General features: G+C 47.0%; 1 protein-coding gene across 1 annotated transcript; it reads left to right on the top strand.

Annotated features, from left to right (window-relative positions):
• Positions 1-1,684: 1,684 nt before the first annotated feature.
• prdm11 (PR domain containing 11) lies at positions 1,685-12,026 on the top strand. Its single transcript, XM_083974161.1, has 6 exons — positions 1,685-1,734; positions 2,426-2,685; positions 3,979-4,046; positions 4,772-4,959; positions 8,086-8,598; positions 9,685-12,026. Exons 1-6 carry the CDS (start codon positions 1,707-1,709, stop codon positions 11,844-11,846), a joined length of 3,219 nt encoding a protein of 1,072 aa, XP_083830287.1. The 5' UTR covers positions 1,685-1,706; the 3' UTR covers positions 11,847-12,026.
• The last annotated feature ends 2,411 nt before the right edge of the window (positions 12,027-14,437 follow it).

Genomic DNA, 14,437 nt, shown 5'->3' with positions numbered 1-14,437 from the left:
AGGTTACCATGGAGAAGGTTTTATTATATTTCCCACCCCTCCCCAAAAAATTAAAAGAATTCTGCAGACAAAGCAGAGTTTTCATTAAAACTCCTGTTTTTACTACAGTCAGTGAACACATCACCGGCTGATTTATTATAACAATATGTCATATCATGTGATGATGTGTAAACTAGAAATTCTCTGGTGAAATGTTGTATTAATGTTTCCTTCCACACCTCCTAAACTTTAAAGGAGAATTCCGTCCATTTTTGACCCCTACATCGTTGTCCTGATTCAAAAAAACGCGACTAAAAAAACAGGAACACATGAAAGAAGCACAAAGTCCTAAAAATGTGGAATCTGGTGAGAATTTGTACAGGTGTGATCCCAGTAAAAGGCAAACCGGAGTTACCATGGCTACCCGGCGCTAGGGATAGCGACAACGCTAACCCATGGGGGCAATTCTTTCAACCACAACAAACACTCAGAAAACAATCAAATATCTTTGGTACATGACTGGAATCCTTAGAGACACCACTGAACTCATATAAGGCGCTTTTCCACGACACTTTCACAGCACGGCACGGCTCGGTAAAGGTGCTTTTCCACTACAGCTGAGTTCTCTAGTTCCTCCTCAGCGGGGGCGGGGGCGGCACGGAGGTGATCGCGGGGCGGCATTGTCCGCCTCTCTTTATTTGATCCGCTTGTCAGCTCCAAACTCACTCACCTCACTGCACCTCGTTAATGGACCACAGTGGTTTAACACACAGCAACATTTAACTCGGTGGGCGCTGTTGCCGCTGTGTTTTTAAAATTTCTGGGTTTGATTCTCATGTTGGACGTCGCGCGTGCGCTGATGCTCTGTCCAATCAGTGGAAGGAAGTCGGCTGACGTCACGTTATAGTATCGCTTCGGCTGCTTGGAACCAGGGCCGAGGAGGAACTAAAATAGTTCCTGGTACCAGGTACGAGGGTAGTGGAGAAGCAAAAATAGCGGGCCGTACCGCACCGCGCCAGTGGAAAAGCGCCAATAGTGTGTAGAGTATAAACAGTATAAACTTTGTGTTTTTAGCTAGCCTAACTCTGAAACATCCTGGAAAGACATTACTATCCCATCACAGAGCGCCTGCTCTCCCCGCCACAGAAACTAACACTTTGTCCTTGTTGTGATGATTTCTTTACTAAAATAAACGGTGGAGCAGTGTAGTGGTGATGTCCAGAATATCTCTGTGGCTATCCCTAGCGCCGGGTAGCCATGGTAACTCCGGTTTGCCTGCATCAATTTTAGTCACGTTTTTTTGCATCAGGACAACGATTTAGGGGTCATAAATGACCGGAATTCTCCTTTAAAGCTCCTGTTTTTACTACAGTCAGTGAACACATCACCGGCTGCTCTATTATAACAATAATGCCACGTGACTCCTGTGATGTGTAAACTGTGAAACGTTGTGTTAATGTTTCCTTAGCTCACCTCCTTCACTTTAAAGGAGAATTCCGGTCATTTTTTACCCCTAAATCGTTGACCGGAATTCTCCTTTAAATCCTGCTGCTGTGCTGTCAGATTGATCATTGATTAATAATCTGCAGGTGAATTGATCATGGCTGAGTGTAAACATCCTGAACCGATCAGTTCGGATCAATAACCTGGTGTGGTGTCCTCCCCCCTCAGTGACACTGCGGCCGGTGAAGAGGACGACGTTGGATCAGCACCAACATGGTTCCACCATGAGCGAGCGGCCGTCGGACCTCTGGTGTAAGACCCAGTCCCAGTCCCAGTCAGTCTGACCTCTGACCTTTCCTCTTTAACCCTGTTTAACCCATTCACCTCCAGATACCTGCAGGACTGACTTCCCATCAGCCCCTGCTCCTCTGTGTCACCATGCCCACAGGGGTGTCAGCCCTATGTTCCCACAGCCCTATGTTGCCTCATTTCTAAGATTTTTCTTATTTCTAAGAATTTTCTCAAAATGAAACTCTAAGTCAAGGCATTTTTATTTTTATACCATATTTAAAGGGACAACGAGGAGTTTCTATTTGGTTATAAAAAAGGCTCACGTTAATGTGGATGAATCTACGCTACCCACACTTGTTAATGGGCCCATTTTCGATAAATATATCGAAAATGGGCCTATAAGTAGCCTATAATGAGATTAGTTTTGACTAGAAATGACATTTTGACTAGAAATAAGACAAATATTCTTGGTAAGATTTTGAGTTTTTGCAGTGCGCACAATGTTAATTTGCATCGTTGTGGAAGGAACACGTTGGAACGTCAGTTTCACCTTTAAATGTTCTCATTTTAAAATAATTTGAATTCTGTTCGAATAGCAAAGTTCATTCTGACGGCTCTAGTGGTGACGTGTTTCCTCTCTGTGAATCATCTGAGACATCAATGATGATGATGATGATGATGATGATGTTGTCCTATCTTCCTAACCCTCCAGTCTGTGAGGAGTGTCAGGACTACTTCCAGGAGGAGTGTCCGTCCCACGGACCGCCTGTGTTTGTCCGGGACACGCCGGTGGCGCCGGGCTCGGCCAACAGGGCGGCGCTGACGGTCCCGTCGGGCCTCGAGGTCTTCACCCAGGACAACCAGCTGGACGTTCGCTGCCTGGACGCAAACATCCCCAAGGGGGCGGTGTTCGGTCCCTACGAGGGCGAGCTGGTGTCCAAGGACGAGTCGTCCGGCTTCTTCTCCTGGATAGTGAGTACAACCAACCAGCGGTGTACTCTCTGTGATACTCAGTATACTCAGTAGGGCTGTCAGTTTTTAGAAAAATGAGGTTCGAACGATTATTGAATGACCCGTAATTCGTTCGGATATATTGGAATATTACACCCCCCCCCGTGCGCCGCCGCAGCCACAGCACACACAGTCGCGGTGTTTTATTTTGAAAATTGACCGGATACTCTCGTTGTTTCATGTTTGACTTCCTGCCCAGCTTGACGCGATTGCTCGCGGCTCTCACACAAAATAGACCAGACGCTGCACGGCGCGAGCCGGCCGCGGAGGTGCACGCCGCGACACCACACCAGCGGTTAATATGGGAACAGAAAGTAAACTGGCTCCGCTTCTCGGCTGTTCGCGGCCCTTCCGCGTCCGGTGGACGTTCCGCGGCGCTATGCAGGCACCGGGCACTGCAGCCAAAGACAGTAAATAGAGTATCTTTGCTGCAGCCTGCATATCGAGCAGGTCATTACTGCTCGAATACGAACTTTTCCCCCCACATTCGAACGAATATTCGAATGTCGAATAAAAAGTGACAGCCCTAATACTCAGTATAAATACTTCAGTATAGCCAGTACAACAAAACTATATAACTAAAGTAAATGTCAACGGTTCTCAAAGTAGGAGGGTTGACAGGGTTCAAGGGGGTCCACTACTTTTTATTGAAATTTTACCACTTTTTCTTCAAATGTTCTTACTGAGAAGTTTTACCAGTTTCTTCTCAATTTTTCTGTTCTACTTCTTACTATTTTTTAATACCACTTTAATACTTTCTAATTACCACTTTTTCTAGAATCCTTGAGTAATTGTATCAGTTTCCTCTCATTTAAAAAAAAACTTTTTACTATTTACTATACTATTTTTTACTTTTACCACTTTTTTTAGATTATTGTTTGACTTTTTTTTTTTAAGTTTACCACTTTTCCTAGAATTTCTTTGAGAGCTTTTACCAGTTTTCTTTTAAATCTTTATTTATTTTTTAAATTTGACCACTTTTTCTGATAGATTTTACGAAATTTTTCAAAAAAAAATTGCTAAATTTTACCACTCTTTTCTAGAAATGTTTAAACTTTTTTGTTTATTTTTTGTGAGAATTTTTACCACTTTTTTCTAGAAATGTTTCAACTCTTTTGGAGAAGTTGCACCACATTTTTCCCCAGAAATTTCTCTATAATCTTTCAAAAATGTAGCTACGCCTAATTTAAACGCCGGACCGGACCGAACCAGTCAACGACCGGACTCACCTATTTCTTCTGCTCATTGTTCCAGATCGTAGATGTGAACAACGCGTACCAGTCCATCGACGGCAGTGATGAGACCAAAGCCAACTGGATGAGGTGACTGGTCCAGATGGTCAGAGTGTGCTCTTTGGTTTACCTGTGTGTTAAAGGGATAGTTGGGAGAAGTTTCAGAGTCCTCCGTGGCTTCTCTGAGTTACAGGGGGTCTCGGCGTAGCAGTGCATGTCCATATAACGGTTGCAAATGGATACCAACTGTCTTCGTAACAAAAAGACACACCAAAAAACATCCAAATACCTCCATGCTGCTCGTATGTAATGTCCCTCTTGTATTGAAGCCCCGAAATGGGAAATTTTCCCGAAAAAAATCAAATAAGTCTATATTTCAAGCTCGAAGCTCCTCTTCCCAGGACGAACCGGGAAGAGGACAGACCCTGGTTCATCCAAATTTGACGAACCGGGAAGAGGAGCAAACAAGCTTGAAATATAGACTTATTTAATTTTTTTCGGGACAATTTCTCATGTTGGGGCTTCAATACAAGACGGACATTACATACGAGCAGCATGGAGGTATTTGGATGTTTTTTGGTGTGTCTTTTTGTTACGAAGACAGTTGGTATCCATTTGCAACCGTCATGTGGACATGCACTGCTACGCCGAGACCCCCTGTAACTCAGAGAAGCCACGGAGGACTCTGAAACTTCTCCCAGCCCTTAGTCCACATGAGGGTGAGTAGATAATGAGTGAAATTTCAATTTTGGGTGAACTATCCCTTTAACTGACTGCTGCTTCCTCTTCCTGTCGGGGGCGCGTCTCACCTGCAGATTCGTGCGAACCTCGTCGGAGGACAGCGACAGGAACCTGACGGCGTTCCAACGCGGGAAGAACATCTACTTCAGAGTCTGTCGGAGGCTCGAGGCCGGAGAGAAGCTGAGGGTTTGGTACAGCGACGACTACATCCAACGACTGCACTGCGTCTCCCAGGACAGCATCGACCGCAACCTGCACACAGGTGAGCTAACAGGAAGTAGCAACAACCTGCACACAGGTGAGCTAACAGGAAGTAGCAACAACCTGCACACAGGTGAGCTAACAGGAAGTAGCAACAACCTGCACACAGGTGAGCTAACAGGAAGTAGCAACAACCTGCACACAGGTGAGCTAACAGGAAGTAGCTACAACCTGCACACAGGTGAGCTGACAGGAAGTAGCAACAACCTGCACACAGGTGAGCTAACAGGAAGAAGCAACAACCTGCACTCAGGTGAGCTAACAGGAAGTAGCAACAACCTGCACACAGGTGAGCTAACAGGAAGTAGCTACAACCTGCACACAGGTGAGCTGACAGGAAGTAGCTACAACCTGCACACAGGTGAGCTGACAGGAAGTAGCTACAACCTGCACACAGGTGAGCTAACAGGAAGAAGCAACAACCTGCACTCAGGTGAGCTAACAGGAAGTAGCAACAACCTGCACACAGGTGAGCTAACAGGAAGTAGCTACAACCTGCACACAGGTGAGCTGACAGGAAGTAGCAACAACCTGCACACAGGTGAGCTGACAGGAAGTAACAACAACCTGCACACAGGTGAGCTGACAGGAAGTAACAACAACCTGCACACAGGTGAGCTGACAGGAAGTAACAACAACCTGCACACAGGTGAGCTGACAGGAAGTAACAACAACCTGCACTCAGGTGAGCTGACAGGAAGTAACAACAACCTGCACACAGGTGAGCTGACAGGAAGTAACAACAACCTGCACTCAGGTGAGCTGACAGGAAGTAACAACAACCTGCACACAGGTGAGCTGACAGGAAGTAACAACAACCTGCACACAGGTGAGCTGACAGGAAGTAACAACAACCTGCACACAGGTGAGCTAACAGCAAGTAACAACAACCTGCACACAGGTGAGCTGACAGGAAGTAACAACAACCTGCACACAGGTGAGCTGACAGGAAGTGACGGTAGTAGTGATAGTAGTATTGGTAGTAGTAGTATCAGCAGCAGCAGCAGTAGTAGAAGTATTGGTAGTAGCAGTAGTAGTAGTAGTAGTAGTAATAGTGAACCCGTATTCCAGCAGAAGTCCCACTAACATAATAAATGCAGCAATACTCACCACATGTTCTTCTGTCAATAACAGTAGTAGTAGTAGTAGTAGTATGAGTATTAGTAGGAGCACTAAACTGTGAGGTTGTATGTTGGTTTTATTTAGTATAAAGTATAAACAGGTTCAGCAGCTGTGTTTTCAGCCCTGAGGCCTGAGCTCAGTTGTCCAGCAGGTGGAGCTGTTGTCTCACTCACATCACTGGATTGGACTGAAGCTCATTCTGGGTCCAATGCCACTGAAGGACTTGTTGACCACTGACCGTGACCTTTAGGCATCAAACAGGTCATCCTAAGGTTCAAGTGAACAATCTGAAGTTCCATTAAAGGGATAGTTCAACATTTTGGCAAATTGGCCCATTGCCATAATCGCTATAGTCATAGCAGTAGGTTCATTACCTTTAATTGTAGGTGTAAGCTATTTTCAGTACGGCGGAGCGCAGCAGCTGGCTGCTCAGAGCTACGCTATGGAGGCTAATGGAATTTCTTGGTTTCCCTCATTAAACTCATCAAATACAAAATCCCAAAACTCCACAGCGCTTTTGTAGACAAGTTGTGACCTGCACAACCACCACGCTATGAGATAATGACGGAACGATACGAAACGGAGCCGTTTTCGAGGTAAATAAAGGGTAAATATGGAGACTGCTTGCTGAAAAACTGTCCCTGAACGCAACGCGCATCAGCGGTTTTGTATGAATTTACCTCGAAAACGGCTCCGTTTCGTATCGTTCCGTCATTATCTCATAGCGTGGTGGTTGTGCAGCTCACAACTTGTCTACAAAAGCGCTGTGGAGTTTTGGGATTTTGTATTTGATGAGTTTAATGAGGGAAACCAAGAAATTCCATTAGCCTCCATAGCGTAGCTCTGAGCAGCCAGCTGCTGCGCTCCGCCGTACTGAAAACAGCTTGCACCGACAATTAAAGGTAACGAACCTACTGCTATGACTATAGCAATTATGGCAATGGGCCAATTTGCCAAAATGTTGAACTATCCCTTTAAGGTGTTACTGAGATTGGATTGTTACTGGGTGTTCAACAACTTGGTATGACATTAAAATAAAGTGTATAAGTGTTGTGAAGTCACTGTGTCTTCCCACTGGGCGTTTTCCAGGTGTTGCCGACACCTTAGACTTAGACTTTATTCGTCCCAGAGGGGAAATTTGTTTCCACTCGAGTGTACATTTACATTAAATTTTACAGCTCTGTGATAGTCTGGCGACCTGTCCAGGGTGTACCCTGCCTCTCGCCCGAAGTCAGCTGAGATAGGCTCCAGCTCACCCGTGACCCTAGTGTAGGATAAGCGGTATAGAAAATGAATGAATGACATCATACAAATAAACACACAGACACCGGTAAGCCAGCGGTCCCACCCAGGATGGATGGATGGATGGATGGATGGATAAATGGATGGATAGTTGCCTGGATGGATGGATGGATGGATAAATTGATGGATGAATGGTTGGATAAATGGATGGATGGATGGATAAATGGATGGATGGATGGGTGTATGTTGGATACACTGTTGATGTTGGATGGCTAGTTGGATAAATGGATGGATGGATAAATGGATGGATGGATGGATGGATGGATGGATGGATGGATGGATGGATGGTTGGATAAATGGATGGATGGATGGATGAATAAATGGATGGATAGTTGGATAAATGGATGGATAGTTGGATAAATGGCTGCTGCTGTTTTATCTCCGTGGAGTTGTGGCTTTTATCTAACTAAGAAACCTTTTTGTGTTAATGGATGGATGGATGGATGGATGGATGGATGGATGGATGGATGGATGGATAAATGGTTGGATAAATGGATGGATGGATGGATGGATAAATTGATGGATGGATGGATGGATGGTTGGATAAATGGATGGATGGATGGATAAATGGTTGGATAAATGGATGGATGGATGGATGGATGGATGGATAAATGGAAGGATAGTTGGATAAATGTCTGCTGCCCTTTTATCTCCGTGGAGTTGCGGCTTTTATAAAACCAAGAAACCTTTCTGTGTGTTCCAGACCCCAGTAAGCCATTGGTCCCGCCCGGTGCTCCGAAGGACTTCAAGTCTCCGTGCCTGCAGTCGGCTCTGCAGGGCCCACTCTGCCCCGGTAAACAAGCCGGCGAGGAGTCGGACGGTCAGCCGCCCGCCAAGAGGAAGAAGATCGACCTGATCTTCAGAGACGTCCTGGAAGCTTCTCTAGAGGACTGCAGCAAATCCCGATCCCAGTCGTCCCTCCCCACCGCCGGCGGCGAGTCCAAAGTGCCGGGGTTGAACTCGTCGGAGAGCAGCTGCTTCAGCGTTCCCAACCTGAAGGTGGAGGAGAAGGAGGAGGAGAAGCAGGAACCTTCCACCTCCTTCTGCCCCAACTGTGTGAGACTGAAGAGGAGGGTCCTGGAGCTGGAGGAGGAGCTGTCCCGGCTCAGAGGAGAGCAGGGGAAGAGGGTCGGCCCATCCATGTCTGAACAAACACTGTCCCAACATGACCAGGGCCCCCCTCACCCTGAGCAAGGGCCCATCGAAGATTTCCAAGGTAGGATCTCATCAGATCTTTCTTGAATTTTAGTGTTTTTCATTAAGTATATAAGGGATAGTTCAAATTTTTGGGCAAATTGGCCCATTGCCATAATCCCTATAGTCATAGCAGTAGGTTCATTACCTTTAATTGTCGGTGCAAGCTGTTTTTAGAACGGCGGAGCAGAGCCGTGAGCTGCTCAGAGCTACGCTACGGAGGCTCATGGGATTTCTTGGTTTCCCTCATCAAACTCATCAAATACACAATCCAACAACTCCACAACGCTCTGGTGGACAAGTTGTGAGCTGCACATTCACCACGCTATGAGATAATAACACAACGTTACCAGACAGAGTTGTTTAGAGGGAAATACAGAGACTGTTGATGAAAAACTGTCCCTGAAGGCAACGTGCATCAGAGGTTTTACATGAATTTCCCTCTACAACAACTCTGTGTGGTAACGTTGTGTTATTATCTCATAGCGTGGTGAATGTGCAGCTCACAACTTGTCCACCAGAGCGTTGTGGAGTTGTTGGATTGTGTATTTGATGAGTTTGATGAGGGAAACCAAGAAATCCCATAATGAGCCTCCGTAGCGTAGCTCTGAGCAGCTCACGGCTCTGCTCCGCCGTTCTAAAAATAGCTTGCACCGACAATTAAAGGTAACGAACCTACTGCTATGACTATAGGGATTATGGCAATGGGCCAATTTGCCAAAATGTTGAACTATCCCTACTAACTAAGTATTTAAAGCTAATGATGACACTAGACAAAGATTCACCAAAGTCAGTTATTGTCATCCAAAAGTTGATTTCCCTTGAAGCTAAAAAAATACCAACCCCATGGTAACTAAAGTCAATTAGATTCATCGTCTGTAAACCATTAAAGTCTGTTGAACATTAAACATTGATTGAGATGTTTCAGTCTGAGGCACAGTAAGGCCACCAGCAGCACCAAAGATGTAGGCTAATAAATGTTCATATTGTATGATGTGAATGGATGCAGACACAATAATAGATGTTTGATATTTCTGAAGATACAATTTCAGTCAAACCAAGATGTCTGTGAGCTGGTGGCAGATGGTGACTGTGTTTGTCTTGGCAGGGTTGGAGCCCTTGACGCCCACTCAGGTCGTTCTGGACGAGGACGACCAGGATGTGGACTCGGCCGACGAGTCGATCGCTGCAGATCTTGTGATTTCTCCGGAGGACTCCTCTAAGCTCTCATCTGCAGGAGGCCGACGCATTCGTCGTTTCAAGCAGGAGTGGCTGAAGAAGTTTTGGTTCCTTCGATACTCGCCGACCCTGAACGAGATGTGGTGCCACGTCTGCCGCCAGTACACCGTCCAGTCGTCCCGAACCTCTGCCTTCATCATCGGCTCCAAGCAGTTCAAGATCCACACCATCAAGCTGCACAGCCAGAGCAACCTGCACAAGAAGTGTCTGCAGCTGTACAAGCTGCGCATGCACCCGGAGAAGACGGAGGAGATGTGCAGGAACATGCTGCTGCTGTTCAACGCGGCGTACCACCTGGCGCTGGAGGGACGGCCCTTCTCCGACCTCCGTCCGCTGGCCGAGCTGCTGAAGAAGTGTGAGCTCAAAGTGGTGGACCAGTACATGAACGAAGGAGACTCTCAGATCCTCATCCACCACATCTCCCGGGCTTTAAAGGAAGACCTGGCCGAGAAGATGCGCCTGTCCCCCTTCCTGAGCATCATCATGGACGCCCAGAACGACGACCTTTTCTCAGACACGGTGGCGGTCTACGTCCAGTTCATCACCAACGAGGGCTCGCCCAACACGGAGTTCCTGTCCCTGCAGAGACTGAGCATGGTCAGCGTGGACGGGTATCTCCAGGCCATGGATCGGGCCTTCGGGGTTCTGGGCCTCAGGTTTCAGGACTTGGTGGTTGTCGGTCTCGGCGTGGACGGCACCAACATCTCCTCAGGAATGAGAGCCAACATGTACATAGCTGTGCAAAAGACTTTCCCTTGGATCCTCTGCCTTCCCATAATGATCCACCGGCCACATCTGGAGGTGCTGGATGCCATCAGCGGGAAGGAACTCTCCTGCCTGGAGGACTTGGAGAACAACCTGAAGCAGCTGCTCAGCTTCTACCGCTACTCCCCCCGCATGATGGCCGAGCTGCGATCCACCGCTCCAACGCTGTCGGAGGAGGCGGAGTTCCTCGGCGACATCCGGGCCATTCGGTGGATCATAGGAGAACCGAACGTCCTCAACGCCCTCATCAAAGACTACCTGGAGGTGGTGGCCCATCTGAAGGAGATCAGCAGCCAGACGCAGAGAGCCGACGCCGCCGCCATCGCCCTCACTCTCCTCCAGTTCCTCATGGACTACCAGTCTGTGAAACTCATCTACTTCCTCCTCGACATCATAGCCGTCCTCTCGCGGTTGGCCTTCACCTTCCAGGGCGAGTACCTGCTGGTGTCGCAAGTGGAGGCCAAGATCGAGGATGCCATCCAGGAGATCGGCCAGCTGGTGAGCTGCCCCGGAGAGTATCTGCAGGAGTTTGAGGAAAACTTCCGCGAGAGCTTCAACGGCGTCGCTCTGAAGAACCTGCGCGTCGCCGAGTCCAAGTTTCAGTCCATCCGGGAAAAGATCTGCAACAAGAGCCAAGGCATCCTGTCCCAGAGGCTGGACCTGCAGAGCCGCTCGGTCGCCAAAGCTTGCAAGGTCCTAGACGCGTCCACTTGGCCTCACAACTGGGAGGACTTCAAAGCCTACGGGGAGGAGGAAATCCAGCTGATCTTCAACCATCTGGAGTCCATTCCCTCTGCCGGTCAGGAGAGCTGCCAGGCCCGGACGGAGGCCCGAGGCTGCCTGGTGGTGGAGTGGAAGGACCTGAAGGCCGACTACTACAGCATGAGCGGATTCAAAGAGGTCGTGAGCCACATCTGCCGGTACAAGCAGCGGTTTCCTCTGCTGAACCGCATCCTGCAGGTGGTGCGGGTGCTGCCCAGCTCCACGGCCTGCTGCGACAAGGGCCGCGGCTCTCTGCAGAAGATGTGCAAGAACAACCGCTCCCGCCTGACGCTGGAGCAGATGAACGACCTGCTGACCGTGGCCGTCAACGGGCCGCCCATCACCAACTTCGACGGCAAGCGAGCGCTGGACAGCTGGTTCGAGGAGAAGTCCGGCAGCAGTTACTCTCTGTCGGCCGAGGTGCTGAGCAGGATGTCGTCCGTCGACCAGAAGTCGGTTTTGCACAACGTCGATGTCAACACAGAGTTTTACCCCGACATCTAATAGTGGTGCAGCAGCACTACGCTAATAAAGACAACACCATGAGGGTAGCTGTTCCTGCAGTTACTGTTGGAGGAGGAGGGATTATTGAATTTGATTGATTTGGGGAAAGACAGGTGTACTAACACAACCATACACCACTGGTCTAAAGTTTTAGAACAACACCGTTTGTCCAGTTGTTATTTAAATTTACATAATTCAACGTCTCAGTGTTTCTGAAATTAAAGCAGAGAACAACGACATTTTCTTATAGATTCAATTCAGCTTTATTCGTGTTGCACCAAAATTACAACATCTTGGTCAAAAAATAAGATGCACCAACAGCTGATTTTATCTCTTCAAGGGACAACGAGGAGTTTGTATTTGGTTATAAAAAAGTCTCATATTAATGTGGATGAATCTACGTTACCACTTGTTAATGGTCCATTTTTGATAAATCTATGGTTTTGTCTCTATGGTTATTTTGTTATTATTAGTGGAGGTGGAAATGCTGGGCGAGCCGACCAGCGTTTCTTTACTTTCGGTTTCGTGGCGAGTCATGAGAATAACGCCGCCGAATCTCCGTTTATGGTGGGAACTACGACGGTATGTGATCGTCTTCCAACCTCTGACTTTAATTCTTGATGAATGAAAACATGAGTCTGTCTTGCGCCGGTCAAAGAATTTCACGGTGCGCGGAGGCTCATAAATGTAGTGTGAAAACACTTCACTTTAACAAAACTCCTCGTTGTCCCTTTTAAAGGTTGTTCACTGATCCTGGGCTGCAGATAAGACAAGATAAACCTTTATTAATGCCACAGCTCAGTAAAAAACTGGAAAAATGTTGCTGTTCTAAAACTAAATGTGATCGGTGGTGTTTGATCCTGTGTTTGTGTTTTGGAGGGAAATCAAACAGGGTTTCAAATTTGTACAATGCTGATTTTTATTGTAGTTCATCTGTCACTTGATTGGCTGACTGCTCCGTTTTCCTCCAACCACAGTCAGCAGTTTGTAGGCAAGTTCTAGAAATGAGAGGATGAAGATCTAACAAACAGCAGTTACACAAAACTATGGATGGATGGATGGATGGATGGATGGATGGATGGATGGATGGATGGATGGATGGATGGATGGATGGATAGTTGGATAAATGGATGGTTGGACAAATGGATGGATGGATGGATGGTAGACGGATGGTTAGATGGTTAGATGAATGGATGGATGGATGGACAGTTGGATACACGGATGGATGGATGGATGGATGGATAAATGGATGGATGGTTGGATGGATGGATGGATGGATTGATAAATGGATGGTTGGATGGATGAATGGTTGGATAAATGGATGGTTGGATGGATGAATGGTTGGATGGATGGATGGATGGATTGATAAATGGATGGTTGGATGGATGAATGGTTGGATAAATGGATGGTTGGATGGATGGATAAATGGATGGATGAATGGTTGGATAAATGGATGGTTGGATGGATGGATGGGTGGATGGATGGATAAATGGATGGATGAATGGTTGGATAAATGGATGGATAAATGGATGGATGGGTGGATGGTTGAATGGATGGATAAATGAATGGATGGATGGATGGATGGATGGATGGATGGATAGAGGCCTCTGGGCTTCATCTGCAAAAAAAAGGAAAGAAAACTTTATACAAAACAACTTGAGAGACAGAAACGACAGAACAACGATGTGAACGCAGCAGCTGTGTCGTCTGTCGTCTGTCGTCACGTCGACTCCTCATCCGTCCACGTTCAGCTGGACTCGGACCGAGCGCCCCCCCCCCCCCCAGCGCTCGCTGTATGTCATAATAAAGCGCTTGTTGCCCCGGTCACAGTCGGCTCCACATGGGGAACAATCAGCTCGGTGTGTGCGCTCCGAGCCGCTCGCTGCTTTAGCTGCTTTGCCAATGGGACATTCAGTGGTTGCACAGTGCCTGACAGCGGGAATGAAAAGCTGGAGTGTAAGGATGTATAAAGGCTTTATATTTCTATTAGAAATGCAAACAGCCCTGCTTCACACTGTATATATTGTACACACTGTATATATTGTGAAAGCTTTTCAGCCTCTTTTTAAAGGAGAGTATTTTTCTCTTGAAACTGATGATTGTGCCATAATAACGATGGAATGCCCGAGCTGAGGGGAGAAGGTGCTGCCCGGCGTCGGCCATGTTAGTTTTAGATGTTGTTGATCTGTTATTTCTAATCGATGATGCAGCCGCTTTGTGTTTTTGGAAGGTTTTTTCTCTCGCACGGTAACTTCAAAATCGTGACCAAAACTCTCGCACAAAATATTTCAGAAGTTTTCCAACCTGCATGTTTATATCCAGCTGTTGCTTCCAGCTCTTCGCTCGTGTTTTATAATGTTTATGATGATGAAGATGTAGAAGATGAAGGTGGTTGGATCAGCTGAGACGAGCCGAGCTCAGTCTGTTTCACTTTCTGTTCATTTTGCTTTTTAAATCTCGGTCCGATTTGCTTTGTTTCTATAATTAAAGGGACAGTTTGACATTTTGGGGAAAAGCATCGATCCATTTTCTTGCTGTGACTCAGTGACACTTTATATTAGCCCTGGTGCTAACCTGCTGCTAGCCCAGCA

Source organism: Trachurus trachurus (genome assembly GCF_905171665.1).
Source record: "Trachurus trachurus genome assembly, chromosome: 6".
Taxonomy (NCBI): Eukaryota; Metazoa; Chordata; class Actinopteri; order Carangiformes; family Carangidae; genus Trachurus; species Trachurus trachurus.
This window is presented reverse-complemented; position numbering and strand designations above follow the sequence as displayed.

What these genes read in the sequence shown, in the direction of transcription:
- prdm11 (XM_083974161.1), top strand. Translation starts at nt 1,707, where the DNA reads ATGAGCGAGCGGCCGTCGGACCTCTGGT. An exon ending in CCGGCTTCTTCTCCTGGATA is followed by an intron (nt 2,686 to 3,978) that starts GTGAGTACAACC and finishes TCATTGTTCCAG; the next exon opens with ATCGTAGATGTGAACAACGC. An exon ending in CGACCGCAACCTGCACACAG is followed by an intron (nt 4,960 to 8,085) that starts GTGAGCTAACAG and finishes TGTGTGTTCCAG; the next exon opens with ACCCCAGTAAGCCATTGGTC.